Source organism: Eurosta solidaginis, chromosome 3, assembly GCF_040869045.1.
Source record: "Eurosta solidaginis isolate ZX-2024a chromosome 3, ASM4086904v1, whole genome shotgun sequence".
Lineage (NCBI taxonomy): Eukaryota > Metazoa > Arthropoda > Insecta > Diptera > Tephritidae > Eurosta > Eurosta solidaginis.
The window spans coordinates 134865308-134891621 of NC_090321.1; the positions used below are offsets into that span (position 1 = coordinate 134865308).

The 26314-nt window shown below is 37.9% G+C and overlaps 1 protein-coding gene and 1 pseudogene across 5 annotated transcripts in view; both read left to right on the forward strand.

Annotated features, from left to right (window-relative positions):
* Positions 1–26314, forward strand: part of sns (sticks and stones) — a 1009476-nt gene that overhangs the window by 707963 nt on the left and 275199 nt on the right. For all 5 annotated transcript variants that reach the window (XM_067773057.1, XM_067773055.1, XM_067773053.1 and 2 more), the window contains 3 exons: positions 6985–7122; positions 22842–23006; positions 23064–23360. In XM_067773057.1, the coding sequence (XP_067629158.1) occupies positions 6985–7122; positions 22842–23006; positions 23064–23360 (600 nt within the window). The remainder of the gene's footprint in view (positions 1–6984; positions 7123–22841; positions 23007–23063; positions 23361–26314) is intronic.
* On the forward strand, positions 18587–19223 carry LOC137243053 (cysteine desulfurase, mitochondrial-like; annotated as a pseudogene).

The following is a 26314-nucleotide window of genomic DNA, read 5'->3' on the forward strand; positions in this document are numbered from 1 at the left end:
AACGAAGGTAGAAGTGACAAATTGATTTAATAGCCGCGTTTTTTTTACACGCGTAGATGTTTACGTTTGCGAGTAAAAAAACGCCTATCCCCGCTTAGATAATGCTTGGGAAACCCATCTAGCGGCAACAGTTAAATAACTAGCTACAGAACAGTGTGTACCTATAATCGGAGACACAAACCTCTGGTGGCCATAGTGTATAACATATAGCTGAATCAGTTGCGATGAATTGTGGACTGTGGCTGAGCTCAGGCCAAGGGGGTCACTGCTGGCGGACAGTGAACGGCCTATTAATTAGGTTAGCTGCGAATATCAAATAAGCAGCCCTCGACCAAGAGCGGCTGGTGAGGAGGGTTTGGCTTAAAAGGCCTAAAGCACCCTGAGAACCTCCAGTGGCAGGGCGAGTAGATGCCGCCCTGAATTAAGCATCCACAGCCTAGTGCGGGGTTGCTTCGAGGGAATACCTACCCAAGATAGGGAGGCAACTATACGACGTGGGATACACACTCAGGAAGGTAAAGAGGTAAATTATTTGTAAATTTAAGGTGATTGTCACATTAAGACTGAGCCCAGTAAGGTCTTAATTAAGGTATACTGGAATCAACGACTCGGATATGTTTGTTAAGGGCTGGCGAATGTGGCATTCGGAAATCTCAGTACACGGCTTGACACACCGTCGAAATGACTTTCCGGTTAATGTCCCATTCGTCTCCGTCCCGTTAAAACCTTGGCAGGCCTTGGGGTACGTTCAAAGTCCGTCATCATTAAGTTGGTGGTGCAGGTTCGGTTGAGATCCTCCCGATTAATACTGATCTGGCTCTGAACGCAGTCTTCATGAGGGACTGCGTCAACCTTCACCTGGCCTCCCTGCCTTCGCATAGACAACCAGGGGATCTATATAGGTAACTGCACACTCGGACCAAGATAGCGGCCTCAAGTGGGGACCCAATTAAATAAATGATGAGCAACAACAATACTAAAATAAAAAACCAAACACAGGAGAATGAAATGGCGTTCAATCCATTTGTAGGAAGGAAGGGGGCCTTAACATTTCGTCGCAAGTGGTAACGAAACCCAAAGGAGCGGAGGCCGAAAGCAAGCAAGGAGCGTTGTCGCCGGGTGCTACACCGAAGCTTTGCAAAAAGAACTCCGACAGCAAGGCTCAAACGGGCACACCATTATTAAGTGAGCTAATTAAGCAGGCGTCAGCTGCGTTAAATCAGCAAAACCCCCCTGGAGAAAAAAAGATGACCAAGCTAGACAAGGCGATTGAGGACTTGATGCAGTTCTTCATAGGGCGTAATAATATACACGCGGAAATCAAGCGCTTGGCCTCCGTAATAAAAGTGCTGTACATCGAGTCGGCCCTAGAGGTAAAGAATTTAGAACATAAATTGCGTGCAAGCGAATCCGCCAAGGATAGAAGTCCATCACCCCCAGGAAAGCGACCGAGGAATAATTCGTACTCGACCAAGGAGAACAACGTGGTAAAACCCACTGCTACTCTAAAAGATGTCTTACCAGGGCACGTGGGTGGTCACAAACGACGGCAAGAAACGCAAGAGAAGACGGAGCGGAAAGAGGAAACTGCAGCCCAAAAGACGGGAGAGTGGCAGTTAGCCAAAAAGAAGAGCAAGAAAAAATCACTTAAGGCTAGGCCGGATGCAATCATCATTTCCAAGGCGGGGGATGCGACGTACACCGACATATTGCGTAAAGTGGGAAGATGCGACGAATTAAAATCCCTGGGTGATGACGTCAAAACGATTAGAAGAACGGCGAAAGGAGAGCTGTTACTAGAGCTGAAAAAATCACAAGATGGGAAAACAAGCGCGTACCAAGCAGAAATTGAAGCGGTACTAAAGGACTCGGCTAAAGTTATAACAAAGTCCCAAATGGTCACGCTACAGTGCAGAGATCTCGATGAGATTACTACGCCCGAGGAGATTTGCAACGCCCTCCACCAGCAATGCAACATCAAACTTCCAGATGTGGCTGCCATAAAAAGCATACGCACAGGGTACAGTGGCACGAAGTCGGCACTTATAAGCCTTACAGCGGATGATGCCAAGGCGGTTCTTAATACGCAAAGAATCCGGGTAGGATGGGTTTCCTGCCGAATTAGAGAGCTCAAGCAAGAAAAACGCTGTTATAGGTGCTGGGGCTACGGGCATATAGCTCAGAAATGTAAGGAGACTGTAGATAGGCTAGCCTATGCAGGAAATGCTGCCAGGAAGGTCATAAGGCTGCAAGTTGTGAAAATGCACCGAAATGGGCGCTATGTGGGGGACAACATTCAGCAGGCAGTTTTAAATGCCCACAACGAGAGGGCAGCAAAATGACTGTCTCATGAGGGTATTGCAGCTCAATTTAAACCATTGCGAGGCAGCCCAAGAGCTATTATCCCAAACAGTCTATGAAGGAGGATATGACATAGTGGTACTCTCTGAACAATACAAAAATCGCCAGGAGCAGGGTTGGCTCTCAGATTCAGCAGGGAAAGCCTCAATTTGGGCACCAGGGAAATTTCTCCCACAGGAAATTATGACGCCAACGGTAGCAGGATTCACGTGGGCAAAAATCAACGGTATATACGTCTTCAGTTGCTATGCCCCTCCGAGCATGACCATCGCCGAGTTTGAAGACATGATATACGGGATCACCATTGAAGTACGAGGTAAACACCCGCTTTTAGTGTGTGGAGACTTCAATGCATGGTCATCTGTGTGGGGAAGTAGACGAGCCAACGAAAGAAGGAGAGTTCTCCTCGAAAGTCTTACTTCTTTGAGGCTAGAACTCCTAAATGAACCAGGGATATATACCTTCGATACAGGTACCAGACGATCCATTATAGATCTCACCTTTGCTAGCAGCGAAACAGCAAGACGAGCAAAAAGGCACTTAAAAATGCCATAAAAAAGAGCAAGAAGTTATGCTTTAGGGAACTGCTGGATAATGTCGACCTAGATCCTTGGGGATCAGCCTACAGAACTATGATGGCCAAAGTTAAAGGACCAATATCACAGCAACCTACGTGCCTGATACTGATGAATATTATTGTTGAAACACTTTTCCCGGCGCAAGATCGCTGGACTTATCCAAGCGAGGATCTAGAAAGTACGGAAATTCCGCAAATTATAGAGCAAGAGGTGTTGAACGCTGCAAAAAGAGTTGCTGATAACAAATCCCCAGGACCCGACGAAGTACCAAACATAGCCCTTAAAGCCGCGATTACAACTAGGGCTACATTATTTACTGATCTTTTTAATGCCTGTATGCAAGAAGGCGTGTTCCCTCGCCCGTGGAAACGACAAAGACTTGTCCTATTGCTGAAACGTGGTAAACAGCCGGACCAACCATCCTCATATAGGCCACTTTGTATGCTGGATTCCCTAGGGAAGATTTTCGAGCGTATAATAAGTGAGCGCCTACAGCTGACTCTAGAAAGACCAGGTGGCTTATCGAATAGTCAATATGGATTTCGCAAATCAAGATCCACCGTAGATGCAATACAAACAGTCGTCAATATAGCTAGAGAAGCTATCTCTGGAGGCCAAAATAAAAGGAAGTTCTGTGCACTGATTATGTTGGACATCAAGAATGCTTTTAACACTGCGAACTGGATGCAGATAATGGCAGCGCTGCAAAGCTACGGCACTCCAGCTAACTTACGCAGAATTATAGGTAGCTATCTTAAAGACAGAGTACTTCTTTTTGACACGGATCAAGGAGCTAAAGAGTACAAAATCACAGGAGGCGTCCCACAGGGATCTGTTCTCGGTCCAACGCTTTGGAATGTAATGTATGACGGGGTGCTAAAGATTGATCTACCAGAAAACACGCAAATTGTGGGATATGCTGATGATATTGCAGTGGTAGTAGTGGCCAAGAAACTGGACCTGCTTCAAGCATTATGTAATGACGCCGTAGCAAGAATAAAGGAATGGCTGACCAATACAGGACTGGAGTTGGCTAGCCAAAAGACGGAAGTGGTATTAGTAAGCTCCAAACGGTCGGCGAACGAGTTAGTCTTAACTGTCGGGGATCATCAAATCACCTCAAAGGATTCCTTAAAACACTTAGGAGTACACATTGACTCTAAGTTAACTTTCAAAGAGCACTTCAGAGCGGTGGGGGAGAAAATTACCAAAGTTAATGGATCACTTATGCGAATAATGCCTAACATTGGTGGTCCGAGCGAAGCTATACGTCAGCTATTGTACACAGTAACCAGCTCAATAATACTATACGCAGCACCAGTGTGGTATGGATCTAAACAGACCCATCAAAAATATATATTAGCAGCGTACCGACTTGCTTCTTTAAGAATAGCAAGTGCTTATCGGACGGTGTCCGACGACGCGATCCTGGTTCTAACCCGGAAAATCCCAGTGGACTTACTGGCAAGCGAAATGGCCGATCTGTATAACACTAATATCGAGCGACCATCTGAAGAAGACAAGAAAAGAGCAAGGACACAAACAATAGCTAAGTGGCAAGAACGGTGGGAGGCCTCGAGTAAAGGGCGTTGGACTGTCACACTAGTTTGGAACGTAGCTCAATGGAATGAGCGGAAGCAAGGCGAACTGAACTACCATCTCACGCAGATAATGAGTGGAAATGGCGGTTTCAAAGAGTATTTATGGAAGCGTAGGATAGAGGAAGATCCTCATTGCCCAATGTGTACCACAGAGTTAGAAAACGCAGAACACGTCATGTTCTACTGCCCCCGTTTCCACGAAGAAAGACTCACCTTGCATGGAGTCTTTGGGGAGGAACCTACCACGAGAAATTTAGTTTCACATATGTGCAGCAGGAAAGAATGCTGGACTGCAGTGAGCAAAATGGCATTTATAGTAATGACACGCCTGATGGATGCTGAGAGGGAGCGCAGAGAAATGCGCATGCGAAGCAGTGGCGATTAAATGGACACTCAGAGCAAATAGCGGGAACCTGGACGCGGGGACAACAGTAGGCTCTTAAAAAATGAGAAATATGGAACGCCACCCTGAAGTAATGCGAAAGTGGTGCCGGGGTGGGCGACGGTTCCAGAACGGGGCTGTTTTTAGTCTACGGACACACGGTTGCTGCGACGGCAGCAATTATGGTGCATTAGGCCTCCCCGCAAAAAAAAAAAAAAAAAAAATGTGGACACTCACCATTTTATGAGGTGATAGATACATATAATTAGTGTAGAGGTGAAACATAGACACATTTTTCAGTTACATCTGAGTATGATTCGTATTAGTTAGTAGTACTAATTTTATGCGCAGCAATTTCAGAGGAGTATTTAAAGTTTGAAGCTTAGCAGTCCATATAAAGTTTAAGCGTAAACGTCTATAGATGTAAAAGAAAACACAGTTATAGCTCGCTCTGCAATTGAATTGCCATGTATTTACAATTGAACTAGCGGTGGTTGATTTTTCATATGAAAACAAAAACATAGCATCCCCAATTGTTGCCAGTTAAATAGTATGTATGTTTAGTTGTATAGCTTAACAGCTGTACCATCACCTGATTTAGCGGTAGCTGAACTTGTTTAGCATAAGTGTAATAAGAACGGTTTCTCTCAAAGCAACAAAAAACATTACTAGTTATGTATCAAAATATGTTTGTTTGTTATTGGTTTAAATCTTTGCTCAATTTTCGGAGTGCAATAACTTATCTGTGTTCGGAACATGATCAAATAGTGTTGGTACAATTAAATTAAATAGGGAGTAGATGTAAATTAGTTTATGTAGGTCTATAGTAAGGTGATTCAACATACTATTTATTTAAATGAATGTATTTAAACTTATTTAGTTATTTTGTTTAATCAAAGAAAGACTTTAAGTACTTTTCATAAAGAGGAGTCACTTTGAATGGAATGGGAAGCCATTTTTAGCCACTACTGCATTCTTCAGAAAATGAAAAAATCTCCGTTAGTTTTCACTGGTTTTCTTATTGTTGATGTTACATCCAAACACCGCACAACGCATTTTTAATATGATTATTTAATTTAAAATTTTACAAATAACGTCAAATATTCGTATATCAAAGCGCGGCTAAATGAAAAGGGTATATGCATACGTCATCAAAACAGCTGATCTACTGTTTACATGCATATTGCCAAATTTTCTTTTGTGATTTGTGGCGCGCCTAGCCTAGAGAGTTACAAACATACATATAAGTGAAGCTAAATAGGCGTGTTAACAAAGAATGTTGTATTTACGGAAGTTTTTAATTAAAAAAAAAATAAATAAATGTAAGGCGCGATAACCTCCGAAGAGATCTAAGGCCGAGCTTCTCTTCCAATTTGCGTCGTGCTCCTCTTGATTTTTCCCTACAAATTGGCCGGACGGGACCTACATGTTTTATGCCGACTCCGAACGGCATCTGCAAGGCAGATGAGTTTTCACTGAGAGCTTTTCATGGCAGAAATACAATCGGAGCGCTTGCCAGACACTGCCGAGGGGCGACCCCGCTTAGAAAAATTTTCTTCTAATTGAAAAATCTTATTTCTAAAAATTTTTGATGTTGCTTTGCCCGGGAGTTGAACCCAGGGCATACGGTGTGATAGGCGGAGCACGCTACCATCACACCACGGTGGCCGCCAGTTTTTTTAATTAATGAAGAAAATTTACCTTACTTTATGTACCAATTTTTTACGTTCCACAATCCAAATTACTTACATATTTACCTAATGTTATTTGAAGTATCTTTTTTCGTTTTTTTTTTTTCTTTCAAAGTTGTAAATAAACCAATTGTTTATAACGTTGACGAATATAAAAGTGTTTGCATTTCTTGGAGAGAGCGTAGTACATTATTATATTCCAAGCAGAAAATATACAGGAAATATTGTATATGTATATGTATATTTTTAAAATTATACCTACTAAAATAGAAAAAATTCAATATATTTAGTGTTTTCGGCGTAACAACGTAAGCCGGGTACTTTCTAGTCAAGTTATAAAAATATTTTAAATTAATTTAATTTTTTTGTAGTTGCGCCGGAAACTGTTAAAATACGGGTCGAGCCTGAAGAGCTAAAGCCTGACATGGAAGCGACTATAATTTGCGATTCAAGCTCAAGCAATCCACCTGCAAAGCTGACTTGGTGGAAGAACGGTATTCCTATAGAAGGTAAGTACTTTTTCGTTTATTTAAATAGTAACTAATTATAATTTATATCGTTGTCCTCTTGCCAAAAAACTTACATTTCGAAATGTTGGTGTCATACAAATTCGAATTCAAAGGCTTTCAAAATAATTTTTCCCAATGAATATTTTTTTGATTTATCCGAAACTATTTTTGTAAATTTTTTCTTTTTTTGAGTCTTCAAAAATAATTATTTTGTACTTTTATTTTTGATAACATGATATAATAACTATGGACCATGATACAATTACCAGGTAGAAGTATAAGTGAAGATGCAACCCTCCTGTGTATTTTGTTTGTGCGGATTGTCCATAGACTGTCAATCGTTCTTTCAATTTCTTCTGTCAAAAGCAATGGAAAAAGAAAAATGTCACTTGTAATTTTTGCCAACAAACCGGAAAATAAAAGAGAAAATTAACTAGCATTGTGAATCAAACTAACGGCGTTATTATGTATAACGCAACGCGACGCGAAGAGTCACTTTCACCCAAGTGAAACCAAATTCGTATCATATAAGAGAATTCATTCACTTCGGTGACTCTCAGTGACTATCGGTGACTGAAGGTGATTGTTTTACGTTTTTTCGTATTATATAGCGACGCAAAGTGTCACAAACACTCATTTTTGCTGTCAAAATATTCACTTGCTTCTGGGTCGCGTTTGCTTCATTCACTTAACTTTTTTAATGTCGTTTTTTTTTATGATTTTCGAGTAAAAACTGAAGAATCTTCACATTTCGTGAAAAAAGGATTGAAATTTTCCATAGGCAGCTGACAAATGTTATATTTAGAGCTTGGTTCAATGTGGATGCATATTTCGTTAAATTTTAGAGGAATAAAAAAAAATCATAAGCGAAACCTATAAAAATTATAGTCAGGGACCCAAACTGTTATTCCTTTTGTAATAAAAGTCATTCAGAAAAAATTATTGGTGGTATGGTCTGGAAGGTTCAATGTGGTCATTATAAATCATACCCGACATGGTACAGCTTGTACATTAATGGTGCTTCTTACCGGAACATACCGGATATAATTTTTAATAACTATAATAATTATACCTCCGTTCTAATTTTCTTATAAATTGGTAGTTCTGCAGATTCTCGAACAACCTAGTGAACTATTTCGAGCCTCAAAGGTGTATCGCAAATTATTGGCCTCGTCGGCAAGCATCGGTGCGATTCAGGAAGGCCACATCTAAACCCAGAAGAATTAAACAAGGGGTACCACAGAGTGGTATCCTATTTCCGCTTCTATTTAACTTCTACATATCGAAGCTCCTTTCGCCATGAGAAGGAGTTACCATTCTATCCTACACCAATGACTTTTCGATAATGGCTACAGGTCCCGAGTCATCCATCGATGAGCTAGGTAATAAAATAAACAACTATCTCCTGATCTCTCCAGTTTTTTCGCCTTGCGAAACCTGGCATTGTCACCAACCAAATCATCGGCGAGCTTATTTGCAACATGAACGCGCCACATGTCGACCATATTGCACATTCGCGTCGATGGCATAACGCTACCGACTGTCTTACACCCAAACATTATAGGTGTTACGTTCGATCAGGATCTATATTTTGGAGAGCATGCAACCGCATTTGTTCCTAAAATCCAAGGCCGCAATAAAATCTTCAAATCTCTTGCCGGCAGCACTTGGGGTAAAGACAAAGAAATACTCATTACACTACTACTACGCTACGCGTCCCCGATATGGTCGCCAAGCTTAAAGGTTACTCACTGGAAGAAAATACAGGCCTGCCAAAATACTGCCCTCAGAACCGCTATGGGATGTCTTATGTCCCCTGAACACCATCTACATAATAAGGCGAAAGTACTCCCCATTTGGGAGAGAAATGAAATGCTAACTAAACAGTTTTTGTTGAATACCCAGAAACATGGGCATCCCAACAGACATCTCATTTATGAGCCTACACCGCCAAGGGGCTTAAGGATTCATCTCCGGAAGCATTATGAGAAAATACGGCACCTGATAATATAGCCGTATGAAGCAAGAAAGCACAAGCAGGTCCTCAGTGATATCCACAAACAGGCGTCGGACCTCTGCCAGGATTTTCCCGGCGAATCCAGTACTTAAAGAAAAATACCCAGAACTAGCAGAGGAGGAAAGCACTCTCCCTAGGGAAACGCGCGTCACTCTAGCTCAACTTCGATCTGTGTACTGTAACAGGTTAAACTCTTACCTATCCAGAATCAACCCCAACATATAAAATGTACATATGTCCTTCTTGCTATGTGTCCCCACATGACATTAACCATGTCTTCAATTGTAATGTGGAACCAACGCCTCTAATACCCCTCTCACTATGTTCCACAAACAGCAAGTTTCCTTGGGCTCACGTTAGAGGCCATTGATGACAATTTTTGATCGGTCGCACCTATTGGACAATATATATACAACAACAACAACAGTGTCTTTACCGTTAATACAACAACAACAAAGAAGGTGCTGTGACTAAAATGGAGGTAAAAAAAAACTTCAAAGGAGTTCATACTATAACTAAAATGCTATTTCCGGTGGAACCGGGATTTGCCCATAATCGTAAAAGCCACTTGGGCCTGTGGACTGTTCTGCAATCACAATAACAACTATTGAATAGTCACGCCCTTTGGATGAAACGAAGCCCTATTATTTTACCAACAACAACAACAACAAAACATTGTAATAAATATAAAAATTAGCTTTTTCCTGAAAATACTTAGCCATGCCTCTTATACGCGCTGCATATGATTTGGCTGCTTTTGGTTGTAATTCTCCAAATAGTTGCTCAACTAACTCACCATCTTTCCATAATTTACGATTACGCTCACATGCATCTGCAAAAAAAAAAAAAAAAAAAGTTCTTCGTTATTGTAAAAGCAAATAAATTCTAAAAGTTTTTGTTTTAATTCGTAGCTAACTTCCACACCCTTTTGTTTCATAAAATTGCACACTACTATAGCATCCGTCACCTGTGAGTGTAGTATCAGACATTGCGGGCTGTCAGCATCAAGCTCCGAGTCTACAGTGTAAATAATTTTAGGATCAAAATCGTCAATAAAGGGTTCAGCTTCATGATGCTGTTAGAACAAAATAGCGTCTAATGAAATATATATTCCACTTATGTACATTAAAGACTTGACGATGCTGTTCTCTAATAAACTTATGTTCTACTCGCAGCCAGTTTAATTTAAGAACACTACTCGAAAAGGCAGCAAGCCTACCAAAACACTGCCTTCGGAATTTCCACGGAATGTTCCATCTATATATGGGGTATTCCATCCCATTTCGACCAATTTTGAACCCGAACCCTTTAGAATTGGCTGAAAGTTTTTCTTCTTTTTCTAGCTTACGAAAGACGTTTTTCAGAATTTTTTCAAATTGTTTCATCCAACTCAAAAAAAGTTATGAATTTAAAAAAAAAACACCGTTTTTTGTTTTCAAAATGCTATAACTTTTTCAAAAATTGACCGTTTGGGATCTTGTTTTTTAATTGCTTTTAAATGTACTTTTCGGAAAAAGTACAAAAACATTTTTAAAGTTTATTTTTTTTATTTTTCAGTTTTTCGAGATTTTTCGAATTTCGCTTTTTTTTCTCATAAAAAACTTCAATCAATTCTGCAATCATACCCACTAAAAAATTTTTTTTTTTATCAATTTTATTTATATAACAAAAAAATGTAAGAAAATGATTTTTAAGTATTCTTTTCTTTATATATTATGGTAATCTACGATTAAAATGAATAAAAAATAAAAAAAATATAAAAAAAATCGGCCCACTCCGGAATTAGTGGGGATGATTGCAGAATTGATTGAAGTTTTTTATGAGAAAAAAAATGGCAAAATTCGAAAAATCTCGAAAAACTGAAAAATTACAAAAAAACTTTAAACATTTTTTTGTATTTTTTCCGAAAAGTACATTTAAAAACAAATTTAAAAAAAAGATCCCAAACGGTCAATTTTTAAAAAAGTTATAGCACTTTGAAAACAAAAACGGTGTTTTTTTAAAAATTCATAACTTTTTTTGAGTTGGATGAAAAAATTTGAAAAAATTCTGAAAAACGTTTTTCGTAAGCTAGAAAAAGAATAAAAACTTTCAGCCAGTTCTAAAGGGGTCGGGTTCAAAATTGGAAAATGGGATGGAATACTCCATATATAAAAATCAAATCCTGTGTGTGTGTATTTTCGCTATGGAAACGTATTTCCCACACTTCAATCATCACCAAATTTTGGTTATAGGTTCCTTCGATCAACGAGAAGGTTTTAGGCTAAAAATAATTTCGATATATAAAAGGGGCGTGGCACCTCCCATACAAATGGAGTCTTTAGTACTGAATAACTTTGAAGGTATACATGCCAGAACATTGAAATTCAGTAAGAAGTTATATGAGGTCATCCCCTAAAACCACCAAGAAAATATGGAATTGGGAACAGGGGCGTGGCACCTCCCATACAAATGGAATATATTATACTGCATATATCTGGATGTCGTAATGGTAGGATAATGAAAATTGGTAAGGAGCTATGTGACGTTAAGTCCTAACACCTCCAGTAAAATGTGGAATGGGGGAAAACTATGGTTGCCGTACAAACTTAAATTATTTTAACACCTAAAGTTTGACTGCGTTGCTGAGTTTGGCTGTTATGCCTTTTTGAGGTTTAGTAATCTGCCGCCGTTAAAAAAATTGTTTAGCTTCAGTCTATCTACATCTTCTATAAAAATGAAATTCTGTGTGTGTGTTCCCTATGAAAACGTGTTTGCCATACTTCAATCATCGCCAAATTTTGGCTCTAGGTTTCTTCGATCAAGACGAAAGTTTTTCATATTTAAGAATTAAGAATTTTAAATTTAAATGTTTTTGTTTTTTGGCTATGCGAACGAACTATCTTAGCTCCCAAAAATGATCATGTTAACAAAATCAATGATCGCATTCAAAACCAATTTCCTGGTGAAGTGACGAAATATAAATCGATTGACACAGTTACAGATGAAGATAAAATTGTGAATTAGCCAAACGAATTTCTAAACTCCTAAGAACCAAAAGGAATGCCTGCGCATACATCAACTTTCAAAATTGGCTCACCAATCATGCTTCTTTGGAATTTAAACCCACCAAAATTGTGCAATGGAACCAGACTTTGCGATTAGAAATTAATGCCGAATGTAACCGAAGCAACAATCATCAGCGGTAAAAGCAAAGTTGAAGATGTGCTCATACCACGAATCCCAATGATTCCTACAGATTTGCCATTCAACTTTAAGCGCTTACAGTTTCCTGTACGCCTTGCTTTTGCAATTACAATCAACAAAGCACAAGGACAATCGCTTACTGTTGTCTGTGCTTTTCCCATGGCCAGCTATATGTTGCTTGCTCTAGAGTTGGAACACCAAAAAATTTGTTTATCTTTGCACCGAACGAATAAACCAAAACTATTGTGCACTAGAGGTTTACGCCGATCACTTTATCGGCGGCGGCGGCGTAGGCGGCTTGCCGGCGTACGCCAGTGTTCTTACTTTAAAAGCTTGATTTTTCTATTTTAAAAAATAATATCCAGGAAAGGTTTTGTTTATATGTATTTAAGGAAATCAACGTGTTGGCCATTTCGGAAAGATCCGGGGTTTTTGCATCAAAATCTCGCAGACCGCTCAAAAATTTTCAGGAGTAGCTCCTTGCGAAGGGATTGTCCCTCGTTCGCATGCTCCAGATAGGCTTCGAACCTAACCCCGGTCTTTGGAATTGGTACTGCTGCGTCTGCTGAAAAGAAATAGAGATACATAAAATAGTCACACTTTTGTCTGTATATCTCGTGCAAAGCGTGGTTTCACCTAGGGTTAACTCCTAATAATCGTCGCGAACACAATTTCTTTAAATCATTTGTCGCTCCTTGGCGGTCACGCATAAAGGCGACTTAGGGTTGCTATGAATGATCTGTTAATACTCATGACTATCGTGGCCTCCAGTTTTTTCGGCTGTTTTTAAGAGCTAAAATTTCCGATGTGCGAACAGTAGGAATCCCTACCACCAGTCGCTACCACGCCTCCTGAGCCTCACACCATATGCCAGTACAGAAGCTATAGGACTGCGACTTCGAACTCATGCCTTCGTCGACGTCACTTTCCTAGAAGCCCTAGGTGTAGCTCCGAAGACTTTCCAACGGATGCTTTTGTCGCGCTATGCTGCCGAGCTACACTTTGAAACGTTAGGGAATGACTATCCGGCCAAAGATGACGCCCTCGAAATCATAAGCAGTCTAAGTGGATGTCATTGCGTCATGGGTGGAAATCCGAATAATCCTCGGCGCATCTACACAATTAAAATTTTACAAGGACCCTGGATAAAATTTTTCAAATGTAGTCCAAAGATTGCAGACGTTTGTGTTCACAACATTGATTTCAATAGTCTTCGTTAAATCAAATTTAGAATGAAAGTCGACGGATTTTAAGTTGAAAGTTGTTAACTACTGTTTTCCGGCCTTACGATATAGGAGCTCATTATGGATGACCGCGTAGCTTCAGTTTTCAGACAAGCTCGACTGTCCACTACGTTAGGGTAGTATCACACACGGTCATTAGTTCCACTGTCTTGGGAAAGCTTTTGCTTCACCACTTTGAGTGTTCTTGCGAAGGACAAAACCTCACCTGGTAGATATATGTGCCTACGTATTCACAATTGTAAAAGGAGCCGTAACGTGTAGGTGATATTTAAACTTGATTGATAGGCTATAATCAATGTGATTCACTCCAAGGGACTAGTTTTGGATAGGGCCGCCAACTTTAGGAAATGTCAAACCGAGAGACCTGGGTATTGAAGGATGAAGTGTGAAAATCAAGATTAACATTTCAGACGCTATTGTATAGTTTCGTAAATAAACAATAGATGTTTGAGTGAAAGCCCAAGTGATTTTTCAAACCTCTCTCATACGTACATATATCCTCAACTTAAGTGTGAGGTAAGAATCATTTCAAAGAAGTGTTTATTTCCCTAGAACCTACTAAAGGATTTTGCATCAATGATTTCGCTTATTCTTGAGGACAATTTAAAAACATGTCCGCCTTGGGTCATTTTATTTGAATTAATTGTTCATTATTAATTTTTTCAAAAATGCAAAGTGAGCATATAAATTTATTATATAACTTTTCTTTTAGTATTTTGTTTTAATAACTTGCTGAATTGGGTGATGCAAAATCCGTGTTAAGCTGACATCGAAAGCGCCTGTTTTTTTCAAATAACTTTTGAATAGTTATAAAGAGTTAAATATCGCAATTAGTTTCTTATAACTGGCAGTGATGCGCATCCGTTGATACCACTTTCGACCATATCCGACCAATTTTCGACATGAACAATAAATGGCCTAAACAGTCTTAAACGAGTAGAAAATATAGTAACGCGCCGGACGCCGCGCCGCCACGCCGATATTTTTGACATTCGGCGGCGGCGTGCGAAAAACGACCAAAATCGGCGGCGGCGTTTGTCGGCGGCGTATATCTCTATTGTGCACCCACATGCATACAATAAGATACAAGAATAAAATGTTTTAACAGAAAGTTTCATCAAATATGCGTACAAAATTAAATTCAATTTACAGATCAATAAATTAAATTATCAACAAACAAAACAGAAAAAATAACGCAACATTCATTCGATCTCGGGCGTTACAACGTACTCCGAGTAAAGCTATTATTAAATAGTTATACAAAAGAGCATATCAAAAACCTTTTACGTTTTTGCTGATTTGCGGTAAACCGACACCCTAGCAAGCTACTGGTTAATATTCGGCACTTCTAAAAACACAATCAATATTATTGAAATCTTTTACTATTGTTTTTTATGTATTTACACTTGTGAGGTGTTTCGCTGCAATATTGCCAGCTCGCTGAAACGATGTTATTCCGAAAAAATTGCACTGCAAAGTTTTGCGAAATAACAAAAGTAATAAGTGGCTATACTGGTTACGTATTGGGTTTGGCAGTCGCAGTGAATACGTAGTGACTACGTAAGAGGACAAACGCGAACACGTAAGAAGTTATAAAATACGAATTTCTTAGTGAATGTGAGTGACTGCGACGCAAACATTCACTCACATTCACATTCACCCAGAATCCGTATTTTATAACTTCTTACGTATTCGCGTTTGTCCTCTTACGTATTCGCGTTTGTCCTCTTACGTAGTCACTACGTATTCACTGAGACTGTCAAACCAAATACGTAGACAGTACAAACACTAATTAATTTTGTTATTTCGGAAAACTTTGCAGTGCAATTTTTTCGGAATAACATCGTTTCAACGAGATGTCAATATTTCAGCGAAACACCTGACAATTGTAAAAAAGACAACATTTCAATATTGATTGTTTCAATGTTTTTAAAACCAATTACTTGTTTATTATCCAATATGTTCTTTTATATTGAGCTGTTCATAACTATAGTTTATATATAGTATAGAAATATGTGCGACATGGAAAATTCCGGGGCAGTGTTGTGGCGGGCTTGCAGCCTCTTCGAGTGTGTGTACTTAATAAAACTGGCTACGAGTTGCGGTTGAATTTTGCATGTTTCCTTATCTCTTTTCCAAGTACTGCCGGCAATCGATTTGAGGATTTTGTTGCGACCTTGCACTACAGCTGCAATTTTGGTACCATGCGCCTTGAAGCTAATACCACTATGGCCGTATGGGCTGCGCTCAAGCTTCCCTAGGCACAGCCTCATTGCAGTTATTATCGCTACACTCTTTGTAACGTTAACCTGTTCTTTCTCACAATATAAAAGCTAAAATTTTTTACGGCAAACAAAATTTCTGGTAGAAGTCCAGAACAGGGTTTGACTGCTAATACGCCTCCAAAAATATCGAGAGATCTGTCAAAAAACGCGTGACCTCGACAACAATAATCCGAAGCCGGAAAATAAAAATGTTATCTCTGTCCGTAGATATTTACAGTTGAAGTTGGCAAATTTCATGTGGTTGTTGTAATGTTGTGCACTGAAAAAAGTTTTGTCTACAAAGGGATTTTTCACGCATTTAATTTTGATCCCACATGCAGCCGAAGACTTCCAACGCAGAAAGGTGTTCTGCAGAGTTTAACCTGTTACAGTACCCAGATCGAAGTGACACGCATTTCCCTAGGGAGAGTGAGTACTTCCTCTGCTAGTTCTGGGAATTTTTCTTTGAGTGCCGGATTTTCCGGGCAATTCCTGGCATAGAGGTCCGACGCCTGTTTGTGGATATCTCTGAGGATCTCTTTGTGTTTTTTTGCTTCATACGGGTGTGTTCTCAGGTGCCGATGTCTGTTGGGATGCCCAGGTTTCTGGGTATTCAACAGAAGCTGTTTGGTTAGCATTTCATTTCTCTTCCTAATGGGGAGTACTCTCACCTCATTATGTAGATGGTGTTCTGGGGACATAAGAAGACAGCCCGTAGCGGTTATGAGGGCAGTATTTTGGCAGGCCTCTATTTTCTTCCAGTGAGTAGCCTTTAGGCTTGGCGACTATATCGGGGACGCGTATCATGCAAGAAACCGGCCAATTATTTTGTAAGTGGTAATGAGCGTTTTTTTATCTTTACCCCAAGTGTTGCCGGCAAGAGAATCGAGGATTTTATTACGGCTCTGGATTGTAGGGATAATTTCGGTTGCATGCTCTCCCAAATGTAGATCCTGATCGAACGTCTCACCTAGGATTTTTGGGTGTAAGACAGACGGTAGCGTGATGCCATCGACGTGGATGTTCAATATGGTCGACATTTGGCGCGTCCATGTTTTAAATAAAGAAATGGTTTTTTATTTTGTTACCTAGCTCATCGACGGGTGGACCGGGACCTGTAGCCTTTATCGTGCAGTCATTGGCGTAGGATAGAATGGTAACTCTTTCTGGTGGCGAAAGGAGATTCGATATGTAGAAGTTAAACAGAAGCGAGGATTGGACACTACCCTGTGGTACCCCTTGTTTAATTCTTCTGTGCTTAGATGTTGCGTACCTTAATTGTATCGATGTTTGCCGACGAGACAGATAATTTGCGATACACCTTTGTGGCTTAATTTACTACGTTGTTCTAGAATCAGCAGAATCATTGATTAATAAGAAAATTTAAAAAAAAGTAGCACGGAATTATAGTTATTATAGTTATTAAAAATCCACAATAAAATTATTATTTTCCCATTACTCATAATTTGTTTTTGACATAAAACAGTGACAAAATCATAGTATAACTGTTAGTTCTAATCAGTCTCATTTTAATAGGTATCTTTTTTTGTTGACTCGTAAAAGTCCGGTTAAAACGTTCCCTTTGTGAAAGTGTACGGGATACCAATAGCATTTTCATGACGAATCATGCATCCTTTTTCAAAAAAATCTACAAAAAAAAAATAAAATCCGGACATTTGTTTTATAAGGCCGAAAATAAAAGTGAAATCCGGACTTCTATTTTTTAAGAACAGAATAAAAGTGCGACCCCATAACTATGATACGGTTCGTCCAAATGAAACAAATGTTTTACCAATTCACTCTCGTAAATATCTGGATTTGAAACCTGTAGGGTTTTTTGCTACTAGTAATAGAAAATTGTTATCGAAAAACCATAGCCAATTGTTGTTGTAGCGATAAAGAAACTCACCGAAGGTATCGGGGAGTGTTATCGCTGTTGATAATCCTTTAACGAATATATATCCGGTATGTTCCGGTAACAAGCACCATTAAGGTACAAGCTCGACCATATCGGGAACGATTTAATATGACCACATTGAACATTCTAGGCCATACCACCATTAACTTTTTCTGAAGGACTTTTATTACAAAAGCAATAACAATTTGGGTCCCTGGCTATAATTTTTAGAGGTATTGCTTTTTTTATTCCTGTAAAATTTGAAGAAATATGCATCCACATTGAACGAAGCTCTAAATATAACCTTTATCGACTGTCTATGGAAAATTTCAATCTTTTTTCTCACGAAATGTTAATATTGTTCAGTTTTTACTCAAAAATTATAAAAAAAACCGACAATAAATAAGCGAAGTGTATGAAGCAAACGCGACCCAGAAGCAAGTGAATATTTTGACAGCAAAAATGAGTGTTCGTGACACTTTGCGTCGCTATATAATACGAAAAAACCTAAGACAATCACCTGCAGTCACCGAGAGTCACTGACGTGAATGAATGTTCTTATATGATATGGTTTCACTTGGGTGAAAGTGACTCCTCGCGTCGCTTTGTGTTATATATAATAACACCGTAAGTGTGATATCTTATCTGTTAACTGCCTGACAGGATGTTCAATATGGCTACTTTTTAGCGTTTTGACAGGGTGTTCAATATGGGGGCGCATAGGGCCGGTTATCTTCAGCGGGTGATAGAAAGAGATACAGAATGAGACAGCGATAGTCAATTACAAATCAGGTGATCCAATCACTTTGGAATTTTGACGTATATGCAGAAGATATCACACTTAGTTTGATTCACAATGTTAACTAGTAAAAGTTGGTTTGCTGATATAGGAGCTCTTTGCCGTTCACGAAATATATTCTTTCACACCGACGCAGCACAAGCAGTTGGCAAAATTCCAATTAATACAATGAATATTGATTTAATGTCAATATCTGGCCATAAATTATATGGTCCAAAAGGGTATTGACCCACGGTATATACAGAGTGGTGGTGGACAAGAGCGTGGTCTACGTAGTGGTACTGTACCTGTACTGATTTGGTGCTGTATGTGATCTCGCACTCAAAGAAATGGAATATGAAAGAAATGTATACAGTTTCTTTCGCAACGTTTACATGATCGCATCACTTCAAGATTATCACATGTTGTATGTAATTGTGATCCAGAGCAAACTTATAGTGGTTGTTTAAATTTATAATTTGCTTTTGTTGAGGATGAATCATTACTGATGGCCTTAAAAGATGTGGCATTGTCTAGTGGCTTAGCATGTACTTCAGCATCACAATTTATTGTTAATAGGTTTGGTATTGGTCGTTCTACCATCATTGAAGAGGGTGATTATATTGCCGATAAATGGATCAAATATGTCGAATGTTTACGTGAAATGTTTCCATTACCTATTGATTTGAAAAATATCCAATGGTCACAACATTAATTTTGTTTGTAATATATAAATAAGGGACTGTTTTGTATTGTATGCATCTTTATATATATATATTTATGTATTGAATGTAAGTTCCAGTTTAATGTAAACAATATACAACTTTTTAGGAAGTATATAGTTATTATTTTATCTGCCTAAGGTCGTTATTTTAAAGTATTAAAATGAGATTGGAAATGCTATCGCTATTGTTAAATGTTTTTTCTAGCGGACTTTATTTTCTAAAACAGAGTTGGCTCACGGCAGTGGTTTGCAAGCCGTGCGAATGTATTTCTGCCTTAAAAAAGTGAAAAGCAGAATACCACAAACTGGATCTTAATCTGCTTTTTCATTTTTGCCCCACTGTTTGCACTATCATTGTTTGACTATTTTGGGATCGTTTCTGGACTGTTTCGGGATTTTTTTCTAGTTCTATAGAGGAAACAAAAAAGGCTTTGGCCTGTGCAAGTTGTAATAGCTAGGTTGACACCAAATTAAATCAAATAATCTACAACAGAAGAAATAGCTACTCTACCCTTAAAATTTATCATTTATATATTTAAGTACATATTTATTTATTTATTGATTTATTAGTCTACAAATTTAACAATTAATCAGACTAAATATAGTATGGGTTACAGATAAATTACAGAAGCATACAAATTGAACACAATTATATTATAAAATATGTATATACATTATTAAATAAGTTGTCGGGATGGACTATGATGCCGAGCAACGGGAATTGATTATTAGTGCGGTCGGAATGGACGTGATTTCGAGCGGCCGGTGTATATTTGACACACAACAAGTAGGGCTGCGATGTGTGGGAGGTTGGAAAGGACGTAATTCCAAGCCACCCACCCAAATCATTGCGTATATAAGGTAGTCAGCAGATATTTTTTTATTACGTAGAGGGAGTCACACGTATCAATGTTTTTGCAGTGCTTATTTGAAGTCAGTACACAGACAACGAAGAGGTTCGTGCATTTTAAAATTCGATCTGCATGTGCTTATATGAAGCGGTTGAAATATCTAGATGGTCTAAAGGGAACATTAAATAAAATTTCACCGAGCAGAAAAGAGCTATTTACCATTCTTCTAATAAGTTTTACTACAAATAACACACCTACCATCTCCCTACGACTCCGTAACGTAGGGAGCTGAATAAGTTTTAAACGGCAGGAGTAGGGAGGAAGATACCTTGAGGGGTCCCATGGTAAGTCCCTTAGCGCAAAAATCAGTAATTGCTTTTGAACCGACTCTAATTTGTCGCCGTGCGTCTGGTAACGAGGGTTCCAGATTATCGAGGCGTATTCTAATATCTGCCGCACCAAAGATATAAAGAGAGTTTTAGTAATATATGGATCACCGAATTCTTTAGACCATCGTTTGACGAACGCCAAAGTCCCTTTGTGTCTGTTCACGCAATCTTCTATGTGCAATTTAAAGTCGCGTTTAGGGTCCATCGTAATCTCAAGGTCTACAAAACTAATGACTTGGTTAATTGTGTAATCATCAATCATATACTAGTAGGATTGGTATGATTTCCTTGTAAAGCACATGAACTTGCACTTCGACAGGTTTAGTGACATTATATTTACACTACACCATTCGACTAGGCTATTCAGATCCGTTTGTAGATTTAATCTATCCACAGGTGAGCGGATAGGCATACGAAGTTTGACATCATCAGCGTACTTTAGCGGCTTCCAGTACTTCAAAACATTTGGAAGGTCGTTAATGAACAGCACTGGAGCAAGGTGGCTGCCTTGAGGAACACCAGAAGTAAGATATAGCTTCTGACCTATGGTTATTGAATATAACTGTTTGTTTTCTTTGCATCAACTATGAAGATATCCAAGATAGAAACAAAGGCAGGAACCAAAACGATCGAGTTTGAACAGAAGAAGTGAATGGGAAACTTTATCAAAAGCTTTAATAAAATCAGTATAAATTACATCAATTTCGCTATTAACCTTAAATTCGTTCAGCACATGAGTTGTGAACACAAGCAAGTTAGTCACGGTAGATTTACCCGAGCAAAGACCATGTTGAGACAAGTCAATGATTGAGGATACCCTATATATAGTAAAACAAAGACTCTTACAAAAAGTTCGATGTATATATTTTAATGTAACGATAATAATAACATGTATGTAAAATGAATTTAGTATGAAGATTTTTATTCGTAATTTAGTAAAAAACTTTAACGGAGAAAATATTGAGAGTATTGAAAATAAATGCAAAGTATAATAGATTATCAGGAACAACCCCTTCTTGTGATGCCTTCAGGAACCCAACATTTTGTCTTAATAAGTTAATTGTACCATGGTTATTGCTGTAGATATAATCCAACCATATAGTTGAACCATGACTGGTATCTAAAGGGTCTGGCAAAGTTGACATAGTTATAACGCCATAGTTATAACCATATTTTTACTTATCCATATCAATTGGCATCAGTTATTGGTGCCTTAACCAAAAAATCATGAAATCATGGTGGTGCCACCTTTGCTTTGCGGTTCTCCAATTCACGCAGTTTTTTCTCTGACTGATTTTGTCCCTTTGCCCAATTCTGGGAAAATTCATGGTGGTAGTTTCTTTTGCCGGCGCTCCACCACCCAATGAAGGAAAATCTTGAGCTGTTAATTTTGGCGCATTTGCTTGATCTGCAGCTTTTCTATTTTTAACTTCAAGTTCTTCTTTTTGTACGGTTTGCAGCTTTTGGAAATTGCTTTGATTCATTACCGAAACATAGTCATTTAGGAGCGTGCGTGTTTAGCAGCTATATGTGTCAAGGGAATATGAACGCCAGATGGCAGCATATCTTCATCTACTGGTTTACGTGGTGTTGCACTCTTTTTTGATTTTCCCGTTGTTGGTAAAGCTGGGAAATCCATAGCATTGGATTTCTTTGCTACCGCTCCACTATTTTGATGTGCATTACTTGATGTTGGTCGATTAGATACATGAAGTACCATACCGGATGAGGCAGCGTTTGGCCCTGTGCTATTCCCAGCATTGCGCGTTGTGCGAATGATAGCGCCTGTTGAAACAGCAAAACCGCGGTAATATAGGCGGTATTGGCTGTTCGTTTTGTGTGCGATTATTACCAACTTCTAACTGAAAAGGAAAATAATTTACTTTACCAGCTTTTGATTCAATAATTACTTACCTCCATCATTGCCGCCTAGTGCGGGAAAGTTTTCTTATTTCCGTGTAAAAAGAATTTTTTTTTGTATAAATTAGTAAAATGTTTGAAAAAAAAACCGCAACAAATGTAAATAAACAAAAAACGTAAACATAAACAAAGGTTGACATTTATAACCAGCTTCGAATGCAAAAACATGTAAAATGCAACTCTGATGCTTTTACCTGGTTATTGGGAATTGAAAATATACTGTCTGTACTGTATTGTGCAAAGTACTGTGCTGCTTAATCAGTACCTCTGACAGCCGTACAAGGTGTCAATGAACATGTTCTCCATCACATACATAAGTACTTATGAATCTTCAGATCATCTCACAGATTGCTTATGCCCTATCTTAAATCTCTGAAATCATGTTGGAATTACCAAGATATTTAGTTAGAAATCAATAAGTAAAATGTTTGTCTCTTTTATTTTTGCAGGCATAAATAACTCTTCCAAGCCTGGACTGTGGGGTGGAACTGTTTCGACTTTAGAATTTAAAGTGAATATTACCCAGGAAATGAACGATGTGGTATACACATGTCAGAGTGCAAATGAAGCGTTACAACGAAGTGTACATGAGGCTGTAACTCTCAATATTCATTGTAACTAAAATTTATCGTATGTACCGAATATATTTGTAACAGTTTATGTCTTCATAGATCCCCCTATATTTCATCCACCTCCATCATCAACCGCTGTTGGAGTTGAAGGAGAGTCGTTGCAAGTTTCTATAAGCGCTGCCGCAAATCCAATGTCAATTGTATACAGCTGGACAAAGGACGGCTTACCGGTACCATCAACTTCCATCAGCAATGGAGGTGCAGAACATCGAATTTATGCTGACGGTGCCAATCTTAATTTTACGAAACTGAATCGGAATGATGCGGGAATATATGTGTGTGAAGCAAAAAACTCAGAAGGATCTGCAAAACTGAACATTACTATAGTAGTGGAGTGTAAGTCACATAAACTGTGGTTGCTGTGATTATGACAAAAAATTAATTAAGGGATATTCCGAAAAGAAAGTGCACACTTTATTTCGTTGTCATTTGAAGAGTTTGCACTCTACTTCTATTAATTTGCTTCTAACAGAAACGAGCATATTTAAGCAAATTAATGATTAAAGTGAGGAAGCAAAGAAATGAATGTCTTAATTTCCACAGTGTTGATTAACTTGACTAAAAGTTGTACAAAATTTTTCGAGAAAAGTAAACAATTAAAGTTTTTTTTCAAGTTTTTTAACGGCATGACCAACTCGAGTTAACTTGTTTACAGTTCTGGGAAGTTTGGTAGATTCTTCTCTCTTTAATTAGCTGTTCAAGCGTGTTTCTATACAATCCTGCTGTAGATCTGTTGAAATGTACAGATACGAAATCGGTCAAAATAAAGCTGATACCATGTTCTGCAATAGAAAGGTATCCGACGTTACTTAGAATCCTTTTCGTGTTTTATATCTTGGATAAAGTGCCCTTATGTATTTATTACAGGTTTCCCTAAGCCTTTTGTAAAATTAGTTTACCTTAAAAATAGTTTTTTTCGAAACTTTGTTATTGAATTTGGTCACACTCGATTTAATGCAAATTTGGAACAAGAAAACATTGTTTCATGCATTTTGTTATCCGTTCTAATTCTCTAAACATTTTCTGCCACCAACCGTCCATTGATTTTTGACACTCCTTTTATTTCTTATAGCAACTGCTTTCCCTTTGTTTTGTTACTTCTTGCTTTTTAAAGAACTTCAAATGATGTTATTGATTAGCTAATTTTATCGTTGAGCCAGTGGCTCGCGATATTTGGCAAAATTTTGCTTTTCTTTTGGTTCATTTCTTCACATTTAGGTGCCTATCTTCCTTTGCGTTTTTTATTCTTGAAACACGTGTTCCCAATTTTTTGGAAAAATCTAACGCTTAAAAGTACTCCTTATAATAAATTATTATAATAATACATCACCGCTTGTACCATGACCTAGCACAATTTAAATGGCTTTTAAATACAAATATTTATTTTTACTAAGGCAACTGTACAATTTTGTATGTCCTTGTCCTTCAACTTGCGATATAATGGAAACTATTGATGAAGAAGCCAATATATTAACCAGAATAGACCACAGTATCCAACGGTGCTTAATCCTTAATGATGCGAAGCATACACTTCGAGAAATAGATATTTAAAAGTGTGCACTTGCTTTTCGGAAGAGTTCGTAAACTCGGTTCCGAATTTGATAGTTAATTAATAGTATGTTTCAAAATCTCTGAATAAATAGATATATTATGAATTTATTTCATATAAAGAATGAAGAAAAGCACTTAATCTAGTAGTATTTTAGAAACCGTCAGCTGGATATAGAAAGCTTTAGGTGTAGTCATTTGGATCTAAGAAAACGTCGGATGGATTATAAATGTGGAATTTTAGATAACGTTAGTTGCATTAGAATAGTGAACTTAATTTTAGAAAGCGTATTTTGGATTTTGATTATTTGTGAAAAAAAAAATATTATTTTTCACTTTTTAAAAAGTAGTTAAACTTTCTATTATTTTTTGTTTTTTAACTGAAGTAAATTTTTTTTAAAAACGCTGTATACAAACAAACGCTTTGTTTCAGGAACTCTTTACATAAGGAAGAGAAGAGGGGTTAACGAGGAAAGCGGACGGGCACCGAGTCGCTTGTGCTCGGCAACACGCTTTGCTCTTTTCATAAATTCTTTTTCTTTTCTTTCTCAAATATTATACTTTTTTTCATTTTCATAATCAGAGCTGTTCAAAATTCAGTTATATTGAAGTGCAAATCACAATAAATATACAAAATTATATGTTAATTGAAACTTTTTTAAATTGAAAAAAAAAATATTTTAAATGTTTAAAGAATTTTGATGGTTAATAAATTTTGAATTAAAATTTTTGAGTTTATTTATTCATAAGATCTTTTTTGGTCGTTCAGTTTAAAGCAATTTTCTTTTTTTCTCCGAAGCGTTTCGACACGTTATTGTGTCTTCTTCAGGGAGACTATTTATTTTGACAAGAAAACATAATTAGAAAATATTTTCTAATTTATAGTACATACATACCTTAACATAAATTGCAGACTGAGAATTAACTACACATTTATACAAAAATATATACATTTAACATAAATATATGGGGTATTCCATCCCATTTCGACCAATTTTTACATTTAAAAAACATCTACACTCTATTCCAGCTGTTCGTCAATTGTTGGTTATCACAAATTTGTATGCACAGCTGATATTATCTAATCCTCTTTGTAGTTCAATGCATTATTTATCTGCTGTTGGATTCGAAGCTCTTCCAACGTTAATCTTTTATTTATTTTGCTTTCCACCTCTATTATTCGTGCGTTATCGAAATCAGCTGAGTGACGGAATTTGTTGATATGCTGCGCCAAGGCTGTCGTCATCTTTCTATTTTTTGCGTCTGCTTTATGTTCGCCTATTCTCACTCCCAAAGCTCGCTTCGTTGTTCCTATATATATTTTATCGGGAACAACGAAGCGAGCTTTGGGAGTGAGAATAGGCGAACATAAAGCAGACGCAAAAAATATAAAGATGACGACAGCCTTGGCGCAGCACATCAACAAATTCGATCATGATTTAGATAGTGCACGAATGATAGATGTGGAAAACAAAATAATGAAAAGATTAACGTTGGAAGGGCTTCGACTCCAGAAAAATAATGCAATGAACTACAAAGAGGATGTAAATAACATCAGCTGGGCATACAAATGTGTGAAAGCCAACAATTGACGAACAGATGGGATATATTGTAGATATTTTTTAAATGTAAAAATTTTGTTTATGTTAAATGTATATTTGGTATTCCATCCCATTTCGACCAATTTTGAACCCGACCCCTTTAGAATTGGCTGAAAGTTTTTCTTCTTTTTCTAGCTTACG